Genomic DNA, 20,719 nt, shown 5'->3' on the forward strand with positions numbered 1-20,719 from the left:
CCCCCCCAACACCCATCGGAAATGGGGGGAGAAGTAAAAAAAAAAGCAAACCCTCCAAGACCCATCAGAAATGGGGGGGAGCCAAAAAACAAACAAACCCCCAAGATCCATCGGAAATGGGGAATCCTCCCAAAAAAGCAACCAACTCCCCCAAGACCCATCAGAAATGGGGGGGACAAACAACCCCCCAAAGACCCATCACAGCACAGAAACATAACCTCCCAGCTCAAAAACAGCTGCAAAAACACCCAGAACAGTTTTTTAAAAGCAGAAAACAGCACCTTACTTTACAAGGCAGCCCAAAGCCTCCCTGCAAACACACACACTCACACACACACACTCAGAAGCAGAAGGAGGCAGTCCCAAGCCTCCGACGATGACACACACTCTCTAACTGCTGGGGCAAAAGAACTACAAAGAAGCAGCCTCATCGCCACCTACAGTTAGCAATTTGAATTTCCCGCCTTTTTTTCCTGCCTTTTTCTGTTCGTAAGTAGATGCTCCAGTCGCAAGTAGAAGCAATATTTTGTGGCTGGAGCTGGTCGTAACTCGAAATGGTCATAAGCAGGTATGTTCGTAAGTCGAGGCACCACTGTAACTATCGGCCAAGGTGTATCTTACAAGTATGAGTATCAAAACATTCGAAAGACTTGTCACTGAACAAACATAGAACTTTCCCTTCCCACTGCTCAAGTCTATCATTCTGCTATTAACTTCACCATATTAAGCCATCTTACCTTTTTATACTGTGGTTGGCTCAGAACTGAGGTAGGATGAAATCGAACTTTTTTCTCTTTTGGCCCAGTCAACACAATGTTCTCTCTGTCAACATGAACTATATTTGGATACATTCCAGCTACTAAGGCACCTTTGACCACAGCCCAGTTCTCTGAGTTTGTATTAACATCTCTTATATCTCCACCACCTCTGGCTCTTACAAAACCTAAAGTAAAGAAATTAATATTCTGTTAAGAACAGTAATTGGTTTCAGGTACACAGGTCTGGCACAGCTCTGCACTGTTGTTTGGGCATTCTAGTGTTTCTGATATTTTAGACTGTGACTTCCATAATCCTTGGTCACTGGTCGCAATGAGTAGGTCTCATAGGAACTGCACTTCCTATGCAGTTGCTTTAAGTGAACAGCAGCTCTGAATTGCTGTTTCAATTCAGAGCACCTTAGATTTGAATTGAAACTGAAACTGGATGAATAGTTCGTATCAACTCACAGTCTGCTTATTTACATGATGGGTATTCAGCATTCAGTCTTGAATGAATCTGCTTTGGGTTGTAGAATGGGGAACCTTCCAATTTTAGCAATTCTAAGAGAAGCAACCAAATTCTGATGTAAACTGATATAGATTATTTCCTGATTTAACAAATATTATTTCCTGATTATTTACTGATTTAACAAAGGATGATTCCTGAACATGATCTTTGACGATGGGGCTCCCAAGAACAATTCAAAATACTGATCCACTTTTGATTGATAATATTTTAAGAATCATATGATCATGACAGATTATAAGGTTATTTCAAATACATGACCTTAAAATAATGCAATGTTTATTATTCCAAAATTTTATTTTGAACTTTTCTACAGCGCCCTGGCAGCATTAATAGGTGAACATGGCTGCACTCCTATCTCACTTACAGAAAGCCATTTTGTATTGGCACTGAATTCATACAGAGCAATCTGGAAGGCTACATTACTTAAAACAGTCTGAAACCTTACCTCTGAAAGAGAAGTGGGCCTCAACAATAAAACATTTAATAATAGGTGGTGTCGTCCCTAAGAGGCTAATGGGCTTACATTCTACTTAGTTTACAATCAAGTGTTGTTTAAAATTTTGGCTGTGAAGGATAGAGAAGGACCGTCTGAGCTTCTTGGGCTTTTCCTACAATTAATTGTGTTTTTAGTTTTTTTTGTTTTAATGTTGTGAGCCACTTTGAGTCCCCTCATCAGGAGAAAGGTGGCCTACAGATGATACTAGTTTACTAACAAATACATACACTATGTTAAGAATTTGGAAGATCTCCATAGGTTTAAGAACTATCTTCAAGGCTTATCCTTGCAGAGAGTACTGCTATCCTTACATATCAGTATCTATGCAGACACCAAACCAGGACATAAATCTCTAATTTTATGTACTGATTTTACATGGAGTGTTGAAGTCTGTGGGCTTGCCACACTCTGCATGATCCATGAACTAGAAGGAAAATGATATCAATATTCATTATTAAAAGAAATTCATTTTTGTCTGTCATCTGGAGAATTCCAAAAATGGGAGGAACTAAAACTTGAAGAAAGTTGAGTAATGGGGGGGGGAACACAACCAATTAATAGAACACACCAATCTTAGTTATACTGCTATAATTTTTCTTAGTTATTACCTGATATTAATTGCTTGTGACTTACCCATATTTTTCACTCCATAAGACGCACCTTTCCATAAGACGCACCAATTTTTTAGGAGAAGAAAACAGGAAAATATAATCTGTTTTCTTCGCTCCATAAGACGCACAGACTTTCCACCCCCCTGTTTTGTGGAGAGAAAGTGCGTCTTATGGTGTGAAAAATACGGTATTTTTAAAAATTGTTTCCATTATCTCCTGTCAGTGTAAACGAGAACACTAGCTCTACACACACTACTGACATGCCTTTATTTTCACATTGTAACAACAGAAATATGAACATCCACTATGTTGACTGTAAGCCACGCAATGGTTGCTACGTGGGTCAAAATCAGAACAGTAAATACTGCTACTCTAATCTCCAATAGGCATATCTGTGTTCATTTCACTGTCTTTTATAATTACAGTGGTAGAAACAACAGCAAACAGAGATATTCCTCAGGTTACGCTTTCTATGCAAGGCATTCGTTGGCCATCAGAGAAAATGCTTTAATGTAACATCTGAAAGACAGCTGCTTTTATTGTACAGTGGTGCCTCGCAAGACGAAATTAATCTGTTCCACGGTTAATGCCATCCAGCGAAAATGTCATCTTGCGAAGCATAGTTTTCCATAGGAATGCAATGAAATTTAATCAATGTGTTCCTGTGGGGGAAAAAAAAGTCCAAAACAAACAAACAAACAAAAATCACTTACCTGTAGACTGAGCCCGGCTCCTCACACTGCCTTGGTAGCCTCAGAACAGCAGGAAAAAGAGTGCCAAACAGCTCAGAGCCTGCACCCAGCAGGGAGCCGGCAGCCATTTTCTGCTCTTCTCCGCTCCAGCCCCTCCCCCTCCCCACCTCACAGTTCAGGCAAGCCCACCACACACACCCCCGCGGCAAAGCGATGCTTTCAGAAGCCTCCCAGGTGCTTTTCCACTGCTGAACAAGCCCCAGGAGGCTCCTGAAAGTGGCGCTTTGCCAAGGGGGGGCAGGCTTGCCCCTGCCACCCACCCACCCAGGCAAAGCGCTGCTTCAGAGGCTTCCCCGGTGCATTTCCACTGCCTGTTTACCTGTTAGTAAAGCCCGGAGAAGCCTCTGACACCCTGCAACGATAGCTGTGAGGCAGGGAATGGGGCGGGAGCGGAGAAGAGCACACAACCCCACCCCCAGCAAAGCACCACTTTCAGAAGCCTCCTGGGGATTCGTCTTGCGAAACAGGGCCATAGTTAAAATAGTCTTCTGAGGCACCAAAACCCTCACCGGAACAAAATCATCCAGCAAGTTTTTCGTCCCATGAGGCAATCGTCTTGCAGGGCACCACTGTACATACAAGAATACAATAACACTGAGGAAGAATGTTTTAAAATACTTTTATTACCCTGCTTTCAGATTTATGAATATCTATATCTATATGTACCTGATGCTCTGAGCTGCCCAAGCAACTGTGTTCTCATTCCTATGATAATCTCCATTGTTGCCTGAGAAAGGAAGTTCTTCTCACAAAAAGCTCTTTCCCAGCCATCACTTCGTGCCTTCTGCCATGCCTGTCAAACAGATCAAGTTAAAATGTCTTTGAGTGCCATTTTTCATACAATGTATTATAAAGTACTGTAAAAAGCAAAGATTTTCAGTAAACAATGCCGAGTCCTAGATTAACAAGGCTTGGGAAATTTATTCTCCACCACCTCCAAACAATATTCCTGAAGTGAGTCAAGTCTAGACTGCATATATTATCCAATATACTACTGGTTTCTACCATAGCTTGGATGGTTTCAGGCTCACTTTGATTTTTTTTAACAAGGCAGCAGTAAACATTGTGTTTCATCCAAACTAGTCTACCAGGTCCTTTAGTCAATTGGTTCTTGATCTTCCTGCACTTCTCTTCCCATTTATTTTACTTTGAATAACTGGCTATACCAATCTGTACTTTTCATTTTTTATCAAAAGTAATCTAGTTTTCTACACTTGCAATGTTTTATGATTTCCTGGTCATTAAACATTTGTTTCCATATTTCTTCACTGATCGTCTTTGTGGATCCACATTTCAAATATTTCTATCTATCAAATATTTAAATCCACATTTCAAATATTTCTATCTTTTTTAATAGTTGGTGGTATCTTTCTTTATAGCTATGTCACGACAGATTATTCCCAAGATTACACTAGGTAAATCTTAAAGTAAACTCATCAAGCTAAAAATGTCTCATCTTTGTTACAATTATATCCTATCTTTCTCTCAACACTGGAACTCAAGTCACTTCACATACTCTTTTTTTTAACTTTTAATCTTCATTGCATTTTAAAAAGAAATTATAAAAGTAAATAATTATCACAATATTCGCTCATAACCAAAATAACTTCCTATTATCTCTTTTGCAAAACAATAAGTCTTTAACATTTTTACTTTGTTATTTTCCACCAGACATTTATTTTTTTCGCAATCTTAATAATACCTTTCTTAATTTTTATTTTACATCCATATTAACAACCTGCTTTAGTTTGTTTTTACTTCTGTTGAGAGCAATTCTGCTTCTAATTTAAGCGTAAGTCACTTGGTACAAGTTGAAAATCTTTCTTCCATTTCTTTCTGAGATAATTCTTTACTTTCCCCCATTGAGATTCGTGCTCGGTTCTACTCTTTCCTTTCAATGAGTCTGTTAATTTGTCCATTAATATTAGTTCTTGTGATTTTATTAAGCAATCCTCCACCGAAGGTTCCTCCTTGTCTTTCCGTTGTTTTGCCACTTGAATTCTGGCTGCGCCTAGTATGTATAAGCAAATTTTTGTCTCTTTTCTCAAGTTTAACTTTATCACATTGAACAAATAAGTTTCAGGGTTCATCTCCATTTTTATTTTTAAATCTATTTTGATTATTTTTTCTATTTCTTTCCAAAATTTCCTAATAAATTTACAACCCCACCACATTTGATAGTGTTCCTTTTATTGTCTTACATCTCCAACCTTTATCTTTCTCATTTGTCTTCACCTTTGCCGATTTCTCTGGTGTCATATACCATCTGTATACAATATTTTCATATAATTTTCTTTCAAAACTGTACTTAATAGTTTTTTGTTATCATTTCATGCTCTAAACCAATCCTCTGTCTGAATTGTTCTACCTAATTCCTGCATCCATTTTATCATATTTTCTTTACTTCCTGTTCCATATACAACTTTGCGATTTGATGATTTTCTTTTCCCCATATTATCTTATCTAGTTCTATAGGTTCTTTAACCAATCCAATTAATTTATTATCTATTTTCATTCTTTCTGATAGCTGTGTGTGTGGAAACCACTGGCATATTATTCCTATTTGTCTTGTTCTTAATCTTAGTTGTCCATCATTTTCCTCTATGAGTAGATCCTTATATGTTAACCATTTATCATTCTTTATGTCAATTTCCTTTGAGAGAGCTTCATGGGAGGACATCCACATTGGAATCCCACAATAAAATTTCCCTTTATATTTCTCCCATACTCTTATTAATGCTTTTCTTATTATATTATTATCATAAGATTTGTTCACTTTCTTTCTTCGATGCCGTAAAAATATGCATGAAGTCTATATTTTAAATCTTTGCTTTCTAGTATTAATATTTTCCCTTCTCCAGTCTTATCCACTCTCTTAACCACTGTAGTGCTGCCACCTCATAATATACACTTCACATAATCTTTTTAATACAGTAGAAATACCTGAAAAGCCCTGAGAAGGGCCATATGATCACTAAATGTTCCTGCAGTAAACCGTTTTCTACACAGCATGGCTGCACGTTTTTGAGAGGCCTGTGTTGGTAGCACAAAAGGGTCACGATATGCAAGGGTGCACGCAATGGTCAGAATAGGATCCAGGCACTTGAGAACAACAGCGCATAAGACCATTTTACCAAGGTGGGGTTCGACTGGTAAGTCAGCCAGATGATAGCCAAGTTCTGTCAGATCCTCCCAGGTATCCATAGCATCTATTGTCTATTTTAAAAGAACGTAGCCAAGATCAGCAAATGAGAAATGTAAAATCCAAATGCAATAGAACTAAAGAAAAGAGCCTCAATTTTGTATTAGCTTACCATGTATTTCTCCTATGACAATCTCAACTTTACAAAGAAAGTACTCCTCACAAACAATATGAAAAATGTAATAGTCTTGTTTCACGATTCCTGATGATATGATAAACTAAAGAAAGCCGTTCATGGTTTTGGACCATGCTAGCTGTTGGAGTGTCTTCCCCCAAGGTCATCTTCCTGCTCCACTAGATCCTCCCAGACTACGCTTCCCTTGGTGGCTACACCTAAGGAGGCTAAAAAAAAGTTCTACAAGACATAGGGCTTTTTTATTGTTGGCACTATTGCTGTGGAACTGCCTCCTGATGAAGCTATGCCTGGCCTACTCCCTGCCTAGTTTTAAGAGGCTGCTGAAAATGCTTCTCTTTTTGGAGGCTTTTGAAGGCAGCCTCTTTTGAATTTTTTTGCCCGTTCCATTTCTCTAACTTTTACTGCCATCTGTGCTCTTGCTGGTTTTCTCCTGTCGTTTTATAGTACAGTGGTGCCCCGCATAGCGAGGTTAATCCGTTCCGGATTAACCCTCGCTATGCGAAATCGTCGCTAAACGGGTAGGGGAAATGTATTGGAACGCATTAAACTTCATTTAATGCATTCCAATACCTTTGTTACTTACCCGTTCAGCGAGGATTCCAGGTGCCGGCAGCCATTTTCGCGCCTTCGCTAAGCGAGGGCAGGGCGCGAAAACGGCTGCCGGCAGCCATTTCCGGGCTTCCGGCAGCCATTTTGGAACCGCCAATCAGCTGTTCAGCGGCTCCAAAATGGCCGCCGCAATACCCGATCTTCGCAATGCGGGTTTTCCCCATTGCAACGATCGGGGATGTTTCCGTATAGCGATCCCGAAAAAGGGATCGCTATACGGAAACATCGCTATACGGTGCACTCGTTAAGCGAGGCACCACTGTATGTTCAATGTTTTCATTATCTTGCTGTCTTAATTATTTACAGGCTGTCTAGCTGTACAGGGAAATTCATGTTTTTTATGTAAACCCCCCAGAATAGTGCTGAGCACTAATGGTGTGTGTTTGTGTTTATATAAATAATTGAAAGGGGCGGAGGAAGGGAGGGAGGGAAGGAAGAGCAGTAACTTTTGTTACATATTTCCAGAGTCAGCCCCTTTGTTTGGTCAGGCATTAAAGGAATTGGGAAGACAGATAGCAGAAATTTTGGGGCAGATAAATACTTATTTATTAAATAAACATATTAAAAATGTTAGGAAAAAACAGATTTAAAATACAAAAACATAATCCATCTTGTTTTAAAACCTTTCATAGAGAGACAGTCACTAAAGAAAAGCCTGCCATAAGAATAGCAAAGATGCGGCAAGCCTGGCTTCCCGTAGGAGGAAGTTCCAAAGTCTCATGGGATACATATCAACACATACGCTCCCTGGATATGCTCAGAAAACTGTATTTTTTTATTTTTTTATTTATTACCCCGCTTATCTGGTCATTGTGACCACTCTAGGCGGCTGAACAAGCCAGAACGTTCACAAGATTCTGAATATATCAGGACTGAGGAGCAAGCCAGTATTAAATAAACACTGATGCCAAAATTAAATACTTTAAGTGGTGTGACAAAAATATACAAAGCTGCATTCCGTTTACTCACCTTAAGCATCTGCACAGCATTTCTCACAATTAAAGCAGGTGGCGGCTCTGGAGCTTTCATTAAAAAGTCAGCAATTGGACAATTGATAGGAGCTAGCAGTTTTGTATGCAAACAAAGCTCCTAGAAAATTTTAAAGCAACAAAACACAGTATGATTTACTTACATTAAAAAAATACATCTACAGCACAATATTGTACAGTTTCAGAAGTAAATTCCATACAGTCCAATAAATCTTAATCCAAAACAAATCAGAAACAGACTGAAGCCTTATAAAAATTTCAGAGGGTTGCAGGGTAGGAACATTCTGTTTGGAACTCTGCATATGAAACATTACCATCAGTGGAAGAATTGTTGAATTCAGTCTAGCGTACAGTGGTGCCTCGCTTAATGGCGATAATCTGTTCCAGAAAATCGCCTTTAAGCGAAAACATCCTAAAGTGGAAAAAAAACCATTGAAACCCCTTCAATGCGTTCCAATAGGGTCAAAACTCACCGTCCAGCGAAGATCCTCCATAGGGCAGCCGTTTTCGCTGCCTGTCTTGCGAGGAATTCATCCCAGAAAACAGCGGGGAGCCATTTTGTTTACCCGGCAGCCATTTTGAAACTTCCGATCAGCTGTTTTAAAATTGTCGTTTTGCGAAGAATCAGTTCCCAAAGCAGGGAACCAATCATCGCAAAGCAAAAAAAAAACCATTTAGACCATCGTTTTGCAATCGCAATTGCGATCACAAAAAGATCGTCGTAATGTGGTTTCATTGTAATGTGGGGCAATCGTAAAGCGAGGCACGACTGTATATTCAAAGCATTTAGGCATTACAAAGATCACTAGAAGCACATGAACAACTTCTGGACATTGGGAGTGCTAAGATATACCGTATTTGCCGGCGTACAAGACGACTTTTGGCCATGAAAAACATGCCTCCAAGTGGAGGGGTCGTCTCGTACGCCGGGTGCATGTCTAGCAAACCCTCCCTCTCTCCCAGTGAAGTCACTTACCTGGTAGTAAGACCCAGTAGAGCCCCGCTCCTAGCCTGGAAACAGTCTGACTCTAGCACCGAACAGCTGTCGGAACAGCAGAGAGGCGGCAGCCATTTTGAGAAGCGACCACATGGCTGCCGCCTCTCCAAAATGGCTGCCGCCTCCGAAAAGGAACCAAAAGGGGCAAAAGGAACTTTCCCCATGATGCAGCCAAAGCAGAATCACGAATGCGGAAGAGGGGGCAGTCTTATACAGCAAGTATATAACAAACTCTACATTCTGAGTGGGAATGTTGGGGGGGGCCGTCTTATACTCCCAGTCGCCTTATACACCGGCAAATACGGTACTTGCAATTCATTGAACGGCCAGACCTCCACCACTTCTTAGATTTGGTGGTGTGTTGCATAATGAAAAAGTAACTGGTGGAATAAACCAGGTTGCTTTAAAACAATGCAGGAGGCTCATACCTTCTTCCAAAGCACATTACAGAATCTCCTGAAGTACAAATCTGGCTTCAAAACAAGGTTATACTAGCCATACATATTGGCTGAAATCCTCTTAATTAGCTTATGAAAATCTACCACTTTCAAACCATTCCTAGCTGGCAAAGAGACACACTGCAGTTCTCAGTCCTTGTGCCCACACTGGCCTGCTAGTTAGAAACAGACTGAAAGTTATGAAGTTTCCTGCACTAAGCAACAGGATTTCAGCCATTATTTTAAAGCAGAACTGTTATCTTCAGAGTATTACAGAGTCTTGTGACACTTTCAAAGCTAGTTAAGTTTTATTTGGCAATAGATGACATGGGCTGCAGCCCACTTCCTCCAGGTATGTTTTGACTCCATTTGCTGCCACAACACTGAAGCATAGTGACAACTTTAGAGGAAAAGGAGCACTTTGCCACAAAATTAGCCAGTAGCAAATTAAGTAGCAACAGATGCGAGTGCTGGGAAGGGAGAATGGCTAAAGTACAGATTTAATGAAAGAACAGAGGAAGATCACTCACCTGCAGAGGCATTCTTAGAAGCTCTGGAGTCTGAAATTCCAGCATATTTTGAAACCTTAGTCTACTGAAAAGTCGGAAACAAATTCCAGGTCGACAACGTCCTGCCCTTGGAAACAAAGCAGTATTGAAGGTCAATCAAAATAGTGGAATTCAAGCAAAAAACAAAAACAAAAAAGGCACCAAAACAGATTTTAATGTTTCAAAATAGAAAAAAATATAATCTTAGAGATTCTGTTCATTAGAAATACCTGTTTTAGAAGCCAAAATAATTTGCAATATGACACAACAGTAATCTAATTCCAGGGTGATCCAAAGATGTAGTGAGAAATGCATACTTACATGTCTTCCAAACTATCAATCAATTATTAGGTTCTTACCAGCAATTTCTAGAAGTATTTTTTCATCAATATATTTAACGTATTTCAAAAACGCAATACTTTATTTCAAAAACTACTTCCTGTTAACAGTAATTCTAGTTTCCCAGAAGCAAAAACTTTACACCTTTCTTTTTTAAAATATATTTCCAATCTTGTTATACAAAAGAAATAACTTGGCATTACCTGCCCTTCCTTTGAATGGCACTAGCTTTAGAAATCCATACCATCTTTAACATTGTTACACAGTTCAATGCATCAAAGGACTTCTAAAATGGTGGGGGGAAAAAGTGGAATTATGAATTCATTTTGATGACTGTGGCAACATGAACATTTGCATCACTAAGAAAACTAAATTACCAAGAGTTCTATACGAAGTTATTTCACTGCATATTGTACTTTAGAAATGGTGTTCTAAAATTTTACTTTAAAAACAATAATACTTTGCTTGCATTATGTAAGGCTTTATATTCCTCTACTAAGCGATACTAGTTCATAAATTTAAGTTTATAACATATATTTGGGATAACATACCTCCTTCATTTTTCCAGAATCAATCACAAAGACAACATCATTAACTGTGATACTTGTTTCAGCAATATTTGTAGAAAGTATCTGTAGGGACATAAATGTTATACTGTAGCAACAATTCACAAACAAAAATGAAGATTCATGATTGGTTGAAAAATCACTTGATACTTGCTATTTTGCGTATGCCTGGAGGTGAGGCCTTTAACACTTTCTTCTGATCAGATGTCTGCATATTTGAATGCAACATAAAAACTTGGAATCTAGAAGCAAAGGAGTATGAATGAAAATAAATGAAGAGTAGTTCTGTATGAGAAGAAGTACAATAAAAAGTCAAAATCAAAGTGGTGCAGACTTTTACCTGTGATTGTTATCGGCAAACCTTTTGTCATCAAATAGAATGCGATCCCTCAAGCCAACAATCTCATCATATCCAGGAAGAAAAATTAAAACCGCTCCTAGAAGGCAAAAATAAATGAAGACGAATCAGAGGAAGTTGTGCATAACATCTGTTTTTCCAATACAGGCTAGTTCAAATGAAAGCTAGCATGTGGTAGCAATGGCGAGAATGAGGCTTGGGGGAAGCCTGTCCATCTACATCTACAAACCGGTTGGTCAGAATGGGTAGCTTTGATGAGGACAAGTTTACTTTTTCAGATTGGCCAGTAGTTAGGAAGCTGCGGTCCCAAAAGGCGATGTGGCTGGACTCAGAAGGGACATGACTGAAGTGGCTAATTAGCTTTGTAAATATTTTTTTTAAGTATTGCTAAATAATGAAATCATTTATTTCTTTACTATATAATGAAATGATGTATTTCTTTAAATAAAAATAATGAACTCCTCACCACAAACAAAGCATAAAGGTAAAGGTTCCCCTTGACATTTAGTCCAGTCATGCCCAACTCTAGGGCGCAGTGCTCATCCCCGTCTCCAAGCCGTAGAGCCGGCATTTGTCCATAGACAGCTTCCATGGTCATGTGGCCAGTGTGACTAGACATGGAACGCCATTACCTTCCCACCATGGTGGTACCTATTTATCTACTTGCATTTACATGCTTTCAAACTGCTAGGTTAGCATGAGCTGGGACAAGCGACAGGAGCTCACTAAATCGCGTGGATTTGATCTTATGACCGTTGGTCTTCTGAACTTGCAGCACAGAGGCTTCTGCAGTTTAACCCGCAGCGCCACCATGTCCCACAACATAGGCATACATATCCTTAATAAAGATCAGATAAATACAAGATTTGAACTTTTAAAATGATGTTTTTATTTATACAATATTATTCTCTGGAAATCAAATTCCTTCCTTCAAAGTAACCCATTAAACAGAAATTATTTATTAATTTTAAAATATATTTCTGTACACAGTAATGCTATTCAAAACACTATGAGGCAGCACTGAGTTCCAGCACCAGCAAAACCAGATTTTTTGATTCTCTGATGAATAAATGACCAAGACATGTGATGAAAAGAACAGTTTCCAATGAAGAAGTAAGATTCTATGAACAGTTCAACAGAGCAAAAACTTCTGAAGAAGATGTTATTTATTTAATTTACATTCCACCCATCTAACCAAAGGCCACTCTGGGCAGTTTACAACCAAGACAAAACTATAAACAAAACATCAGATTAGCACTATCCAGATATTTTTAATTGAAAAAGCCCACTAGTGGCCATTTTTTTAAAGTAAAACTTGGAAGGCAGTGTGCAGGAGACAGAGGTGCCATGGCCTTCAAATATGGCTAAGTTGTCCCATCCTATACTTGAGAAGGACAATAGGACTTTTTGAGTAAAACGGGGGTGGGGGCATGTGAGGCCACCTAGGGCTGCTGGAGGCTGCATTTGGGTGTCCATACTCTGCTCACCTCTGATGCAGACCCTGCTTGTAAAAGCCCCAGCTACAAAAGAGTTATGATGCAAACTCCCCATCATATCTAACTGTAAGGACAAAAACACAGTAGCTGAAGTATATAAACCTTTGGAAGACTTCGCTCACTTATACCAAAAGATCAGTTTAATCAAATACACAAGTAAAGATACAGATGGAACTTGCAGGCCTTGATTTGCACTTAGCATTCATAAGTAGCGAAGCTTATATGCCGAAACACAGTGCACATCATTCTCCTGTAACTGGTTCTAAAACTTGTGAGTCTGTATCAGAAGCCAACACCATATCTCTACGGGAACCTGCTGCTTCTGCCAGAATCCGTAATCCTCTCCTCAATCCCCTATGTCAGAAATTTGCTCCAGAAATGGCTTGGAAACTTTCTGGAGTAGGTATTCACACAATAAAGGGTTACACAGGGACTGGGGTGAGGAGGCAGAAAGCATCACATGTGGTGATATTAGTTAAAAAAATAAACTACTGGCTTTTGGCCATAATTATTAATACATAATTATTAATGCTATTTATTGGTATTGATAATTATTAATAACTAACCTGCATCACAGCTATGACAGATATTGAACAGCAAGTGCATGATCAAGTCAAGATCCACCTTTTCATCATCAAAACTGTGATGATAAGCTTTCAGGATTTCTCGATCTTCAGCACTAAGTTCACTTGCATTAGCATGGACCAAGGAACTTTCATCTAGATTACCAGACTCTAGTGAGGCACTGAAATAGATAACAAAAACTTAAATACAGTAGTATGTGTACAATATGGAAATATCTGGATGCCTTCTATGAACCCAAGGGCTTTTGACACAACAAAAGCACCCACTCATAACATCACAATCTGTGCCGGTAAATTTAACTTAACTGAAAGCTTCTTATCCTTCATATTCAGTTTCCAAGGCACCCTACAGCTCCCTTTTACCTTGAGGAAGTTTTTAGAACAAGAAGAGGGGCACTTTAGTAGTAAATGAAAACCATGGCTGATCACAGCTCGGGTGTCAGGACTACCAGTGATGATTTCTGGCTATTAAATGCTTCCCTTTCGCATCCCAAGGCTCCCCAAGGGCAAAAGGAGGCCCTGGGGAGCATCAGAACCTGAAACAGGAGGATAGGAAATGTTCAATTTAAATTAAATTTTACCAGCACTAGATGATGACATAATCAGCTTCCACCAGTATAAATTTATACAATAGGATTTTGGCTAATAAGTCTCATCAAATTTTTTGGGCTGTCTGGCCATGTTCTCGAGGTTTTTCTTCCAAACGTTTCACCAGTCTGTGTGGCGGCATCTTCAGAGGACAGGAGTCAGAACTCAGAGCACAGACAAGAGTTCTCACTCCTGTCCTCTGAAGATGCTGGCCACAGAGACTGGCGAAACGTTAGGAAGAAAAACCTCAAGAACACGGCCAGACAGCGCAAAAAATCTACGACAACCATCTCTTCAAATTATTTTTAGAAACTCCTCACAACTTGCTTTAACTTTACACTGAAATGTTCTTGTTTACTAGTACATTGGGCTACATCAGACAGATTTTTAGAAAGAATCAGACAGGCTTTGATTCAAGTACAGAGAGTGCATAACTAAGAGCTTTGATAAACTTCCTGATTTACCTCATGAGAATGGGCAGCTCCATGAGATAATTCTCTAGTGCAGAGGTCCCCAACCCCCGGTCCGTGGCCTGAGCCGGACCAGGTCATGGAGACAGACATCCCCCACCCACCCCGCACGCACTCCTCCCCGCACAGCCCCTTTGTGCATGTCCACCCACACGAGTACTCCCCCACTCCTTTGCGCATGCACACACGTGCCCCCAAGCACCGTGCCACCCTTCACGCATGCTCCTGAGCGCCCACCCAAGCACTGCACCACCCTTCGTGCATGCGCATGAGCGAGCGAGTGCCAGCACAAGCGTCCTCCTGCTCCTTCACCCATGCACAAAAGCACATGCGCTCCTTTGCATGAGCGCAGGGGTGCCCCGCCTTCCCCAACCAGTCCATGGGGTTAAAAAGGTTGGGGACCCCTGCTCTAGCAAAAGGCTGGGCAACCTCCAAGGATCCCAGAGGTCATTTCCGCCTTCCACCGCACCACCCACTGCCAAAACTCTCATTACCTGGCATCTTTTTTTTCTGACTTGAAATCATAAATTGCTCCTCCCCAACAAACCTCAGAAGATTGTTATTTGTCATAAGCATAATTTCCAACCCTTGTGCGCCTACTTTGAGCTTTAAAAGGCCATTAAAACAAAACACTCACTCCCAGTTTCTAAAAGAAGACTCCAGGGTGCAAAATAGGCCTAAGGAGAATAACATCTACTGTAGATCTGGGGAGCATCATCTGTGATCTAGAGCAGCGATCCCCAACTTTTCAGGACCGCAGACCGGTTGGGGGGGTACGGGCTCTGTGCGGCAGGGCAGGGGCACCCCTGCACTCGCAGGTGGGCGTGTTGCGCTCATGGAGGGCCGTGCCACGCTCAAGCATGCCCCTCCACGAGCGCGACACGCCCATGCAGGTGGGCGGGGGCAGAGATCCGTCTCCACGGTCCAGTTCCAGGAAGTCCACAGACCAGCACTGGGCCACGGACCAGGGGTTGGGGACTCCTGATCTAGAGGTCAATGCAGGGAGGTTCAGAGTAACTTGGCTCTGTACTTCACCCATTCCTACCCTAATGCATTTGAGAAATCAACAAGAGATTTACCAATAAGACTCCAACAGATCGATCACTTCTGTTTGTCCAAAATGTTTAGCCCAGTCCAAGGCTGTCCTATAACAATTATAAAGACATTAATCAAACATTTTCCATAAGCACATAACTAAAGTCACAAAAAATAATTTCAATCTTTGTTAGTTACATTCAGAGCATCACTTCCAATCTTACATTGTATTATGTGCCATCAAGTCACATCTGATTTGTATCAAAACATCTATAACATATCTAAGGACAAGTTTTACCAATGCCCCCCCCCAAACCTCTGTGACCAAGCAGAGATTTGAACCCAGGTCTCCTGATTACTAGTCTGTTACTCTATCACATTGGCTCTTCCAAGCTCAGGTTATTTCATATCATTTATAAAATTCACTAATTTTACCACTTCTAGTTCCTGAAACCACAACAGCTTTATGTTAATGATCCTATCATTTTTTGTCACTGAAGATTTTTATGGGTCAATTCATTTTGCAACACCGAAAGCAAAGATGAAAATATCTTTAATCCTTGCAGCTTGTTGGAGTGAGAATATATATATAGTGTTGACATTTTCTCTCCAACTTTCCTCAAACAGGGAAAATGAGCATCTGCAAATGACTCCTGTTTAAACTTGAGTCAAAACTATATGCCTGAGTTATTAACTCAGTCATTCCAAACCAAGATCAGTGCTGGTGTAGTTGCAGGGATTCCCAAACTGTGCACCGCAGCTCCATGGGGCGTCATGAAACCCAGCCAGAGGCACCATGGGAAAGGGCTGGAACATGTAGCTATGGATGTTGTTCATAGCTCTATGAACAGCTCCTTTATTGCCTTCATAGCTCTATGTCAAATACGAACTGAAAGTGGAAGCCATGTGCCTAACTCTCCTTTCCCCATCTCTATGGTCCCTGGTAGAAGGGCTTGCTGGGTGGCCTTGTGAGTTTTTCTGCATCAAGACCTGAAAGATGGGCCCTTGGGGATATTCGTGGGAAGGGGATAGGATGGCATGATGTCCTAGTCAGCACAGCCAGTGAGTGGTAAGGGGATATGGAAACTAAAGTCTGACCACATCTGGAAGATTATACTTTTCACACCCCCAGAGAAAGGGCCTATGCACACAGTCTTTGTATGATAATTACTTAATATATTGGAGTTCAGTATAAATATACCTTATGTTCCCTGGACCCTTACTGTAGCTTGAATTTCACCTTGGTTTTGATTCCCTGACCTACCAGGGTGTTAATCTTCAGCCCTATAATCATTAGAGCTATGTTTAAAACATCTACATGCTTTCTAATAGTTCAGATTCTGTTTGGTCTTGTATGTGTTATATGCCATCAAGTTACATTAGACTTATAGTGACCCTATCAAGTCTTTCAAGATAAGCGAGATATTTAAGGAATGAGTTCACCAGTTTCACACACCTAATGAGTTTACATCACCAAGTAGGGATTTGAACTCAGGGATTGTCACCACTTGAAATCTACTCAGTCACTCTGTCCACTACACCAGTGGTTCCCAAACATTTTGGCCTTGTGGATCCCTTGATTTATTGACCACTGGCAATGGCTCCTCTTGCTCAGAGGGGCAAACAGGGAGCTTTCTCCCACTAGGGGCAGGGTACTGTGGTTTGTGGTTGAGTTCGGCCCATCTGAATTGGGCCCTAGATGCAAATGGCTATTCCAAGAATGAAATCAAAAGAGCCATCAAACCAAGAAAACAACATCAAACTGAAGAGGAAAAACAGCCACCCATAAATAAAGTATTTTTGCCATATATCAAAGGGGTCATGGACCACATGGGGAAACTTTTGAAAAAACACAACCTACAAACAGCATTCAGGCCCACGACAAAAATACAACAAATGTTATGGTCAGCAAAGAACAAAAGGGACCCCCTCACTACTGCAGGAGTATACCAGATACCTTGCAGTTGTGGACAGGTATATACTGGAACCACAAAATGCAGCATTCACACCAGAATCAAAGAACATGAGAGACACTGCAGACTAAAACATACCAGAAAAATTGGCAGTAGAGGAACATGCCCTAAAACAAGCTGAACATGAAATTCTATTTCAAACTACAGAAGTACTGGACAGCACCAGCAATCATTATGTTAGAATATACAGGGAAGCCATTGAAATCCACAAACACCAGCAGAGCTTCAACAAAAAGAAGAAAGTTTAAAACTCAACAAAGCCTGGCTCCCAGCACTGAAAAATACAGTCTGCAAAAGGTCAACAAAGCCTACCCAGCCACAAGGACCAGTGATCACTGCACACAAAAGACCAGCTAACAACACCCATCAATCACAGTGACAGATCATCTCTCCCCCTTCTCACAACAATACACCCACAACAAAAAGACGCTGATCACCATAATCACTCAATCTCCTGAAAAGGACAAAAGCTGTTCCCACAGCTATAAATAATCAACTATTCAACAAACTGCAACAGAGCACAGACAAAGTTCTGACTCTTGTCCTCTGAAGATGCTGGCCACAGACACTGGCGAAACATTAGGAAGAAAAACCTTAAGAACACACCCAAACAGCCCAGAAAACCCACAACAACCAGCTTATGTTTTTTATGAACATGAACATTAGAACCAGGATGAGAAATTCCACAAACTTTGGCTAAGAAGCTAAAGAAGTCTGGCAATATAGCTCACTGCCCACTTTACTCCAATGTATTGTAAATGCTATTCAAGACTGGTGGGAATTGTAGTTCAAAACAGATGACAGCTGCAATTGAAAAATAACAGGAAATCACCAGGCTGAGGAAGGCTGAGCTAACCTCTATAGTATATTGCTGCTGAAATAGTTTGCCTGAACTTTAAGCCACTCTCAAAAATAGTGAATTCTCTTCTATTTGTCAGTGAGGCCTACAGTATCTCAGACAGTGCATGGTGTAGTAGTGGTAGTGCAGTGATGATGGATTATTTCTTTAAAAGCGTCATTTACAGATTACCTCTCCCAATAACCCACTATAATCATTGATAAGAACATTTCCCCTCTGCAATTTTACAATTTCTTTGGTAAATCACACACCTTCCTTTTACTGTATTTAGGATACAACTTCAAATTAAAATGCCACAATAGTGTTTGTGAAATTTAAAAATCAATACTACAAATTAGGATACATCCCAATGCAACTATTTGTCAAACACTACAACTGCTTTTTCTCCCAATCTCTTTTGGTCACACAGATAAATTATTTTAAAAGTTACTATGCTTATTTTACCAGCCATTGGATGATTTGATGTGAACATTTGCTCCCATACCAATCAGCTGTTCTACTTGACTCAAGAAACCTCTTCCAGAAGCTACCATTAAGGTTGTTGCACTTGTATCACTGTGCCTGTAATCAACTGGGATGGGGAAAATGGATTTTTAGCGTACATTTTTAAAAAAGATTGCTCAAATTATATTAACTATTCTTTTAATAGTGTCCAAAGATCCCATTATTCTCAAAAGGTTTCCGAGTACATATTCAAGCAACCTTTTATGTGCATTACATTTGATTAGAAACCAATGCATACTTCCTGAATGCAGGATCAAGCTGCATGCTTTGAAAAAAACACAAACACTGCAAATATATTGCAATACTTCATGATGTCACAGCCTACGTATTCAAAGTAATATCACAGAATAATAAAATATTCAATGAATATTGTATGAATTCCTAAAAACTTTTTTTTCTAGAAATTGCATCTCATTTATAAACAGTATGAACCTAAAAATCCACCCCACTCCCAGTCATACTGGGGCGGCCTTTGTGGCTTAAAATTATTTTAAGAGTGGACAGTTCCATAAAGAATGTGTACTCACCACTGACATTTTCAGTTAAAATAAGGTGGAACACCTGTGCAAAGGCTTCAATATCTTTATGCAGCCAAATATCAGAAAGACAAGCATCCATCTCTTTAATTAACCAAGGTTCAAGACAGTTGACATCTTTTTCAGCCTGTAAACAAGAACAGATGTTAGTATCAGCTTCTAAGCAAGTGGTTCTCAAGTTTTTTCAAACTGCAAACTCCCTTTTATAATAGCCAAGTAACCTGTGACTCCCATGCCATATTTGCATAAAAAGGCATTTTTAATGGGAATAAAGTCATCCCTTTTCAGAATACAGAGGCTTCTTTCTCTTCCTCAAAGAGCCTGTTTCTCATACCATGTTTCCCCGAAAATAAGACAGGGTCTTATATTAATTTTTGCTCCAAAAATGCATTAGGGCTTATTTTCAGGGGATGTTTTATTTTTTATTTTTTCATGTACAACGATCTACATTTATTCAAATACAGTCAGGTCATATTCTTCTGGTTCCTGCACAATGGTGGAGGGCAAGGTTTCACTTAACTGGGGCTTATTTTGGGGGTAGGGTTTATATAACGAGCATCCTGAAAAAATCATACTAGGGCTTATTTTGAGGTTAGGCCTTATTTTGGGGAAAACAGGGTACATACATATGCAAGCCAACTTTAATATACCACTCTGAAAGGTCAAAGAGGAAAAAATTTAACAAGGGCTATAACATGACCCCCCCCCCGGAAAACACTTTGTAAACCCCCCCCCCCCGACTGGGAAACACTGTTATAAGCCATCTAAGAACAGCTATTATTTGTTATATCCATTCCTTCATACCTACAAAAATTGGTAGGCAATTTTAAACTTCTTGATAATGCTGCTTTCTATATCCTATATCATTATTCACAAAATCAACTTGGAAGTAATACTTTCTATAAAATAAAACCAAACCCAGTGGCATATACAGGAGACCCACAGGCAGAGTTGAGCTCTTTAGCACTGCTTCACCTTTAAGCAGCTCCTTCCTCCTAAATTTACAGTACCTATTAACGTGCAGAAGTCAGAAAATGTATGTTGCAGAGGATAAGTTAAATTTGAAATAATTTCATTCAAACTGTGAAATATGGAACTGCTCCCCCTGTAAAGGCATAAGAGAAGGTTGTCACAGTCACTTTTGACTTAAGATATAAAAATCGTAATATTCTATTTAGAAAGGGGAGGCAGGGGTCCAACTCCACAATTCCATAATTCACCAGAAGTTTCCCTGTTGTGCATACGGAACTGCCTATAAAAAAAAAGGTTAAGCCAACTAAGAACTTTGTGTACACACCAGAGCACTGTTCTGTTTGGTAATAATTCTTACTGCCAGAAAATAGTGGA

General features: G+C 40.0%; 1 protein-coding gene across 5 annotated transcripts in view; it reads right to left on the reverse strand.

The window, feature by feature from the left end:
* YTHDC2 (YTH N6-methyladenosine RNA binding protein C2) overlaps positions 1 to 20,719 on the reverse strand; it is a 46,605-nt gene that overhangs the window by 14,265 nt on the left and 11,621 nt on the right. For all 5 annotated transcript variants that reach the window (XM_078386248.1, XM_020780024.3, XM_020780025.3 and 2 more), the window contains exons 10-22: positions 19,364 to 19,499; positions 18,777 to 18,903; positions 15,545 to 15,610; positions 13,390 to 13,568; positions 11,310 to 11,406; positions 11,124 to 11,211; positions 10,955 to 11,035; positions 10,607 to 10,689; positions 10,047 to 10,152; positions 8,063 to 8,182; positions 6,090 to 6,362; positions 3,813 to 3,939; positions 738 to 943 (exon numbers count right to left, since the gene is read on the reverse strand). In XM_078386248.1, coding sequence (XP_078242374.1) covers positions 738 to 943; positions 3,813 to 3,939; positions 6,090 to 6,362; positions 8,063 to 8,182; positions 10,047 to 10,152; positions 10,607 to 10,689; positions 10,955 to 11,035; positions 11,124 to 11,211; positions 11,310 to 11,406; positions 13,390 to 13,568; positions 15,545 to 15,610; positions 18,777 to 18,903; positions 19,364 to 19,499 — 1,689 coding nt within the window. The remainder of the gene's footprint in view (positions 1 to 737; positions 944 to 3,812; positions 3,940 to 6,089; positions 6,363 to 8,062; positions 8,183 to 10,046; positions 10,153 to 10,606; positions 10,690 to 10,954; positions 11,036 to 11,123; positions 11,212 to 11,309; positions 11,407 to 13,389; positions 13,569 to 15,544; positions 15,611 to 18,776; positions 18,904 to 19,363; positions 19,500 to 20,719) is intronic.

Source organism: Pogona vitticeps, chromosome 2 (genome assembly GCF_051106095.1).
Source record: "Pogona vitticeps strain Pit_001003342236 chromosome 2, PviZW2.1, whole genome shotgun sequence".
Taxonomy (NCBI): Eukaryota; Metazoa; Chordata; class Lepidosauria; order Squamata; family Agamidae; genus Pogona; species Pogona vitticeps.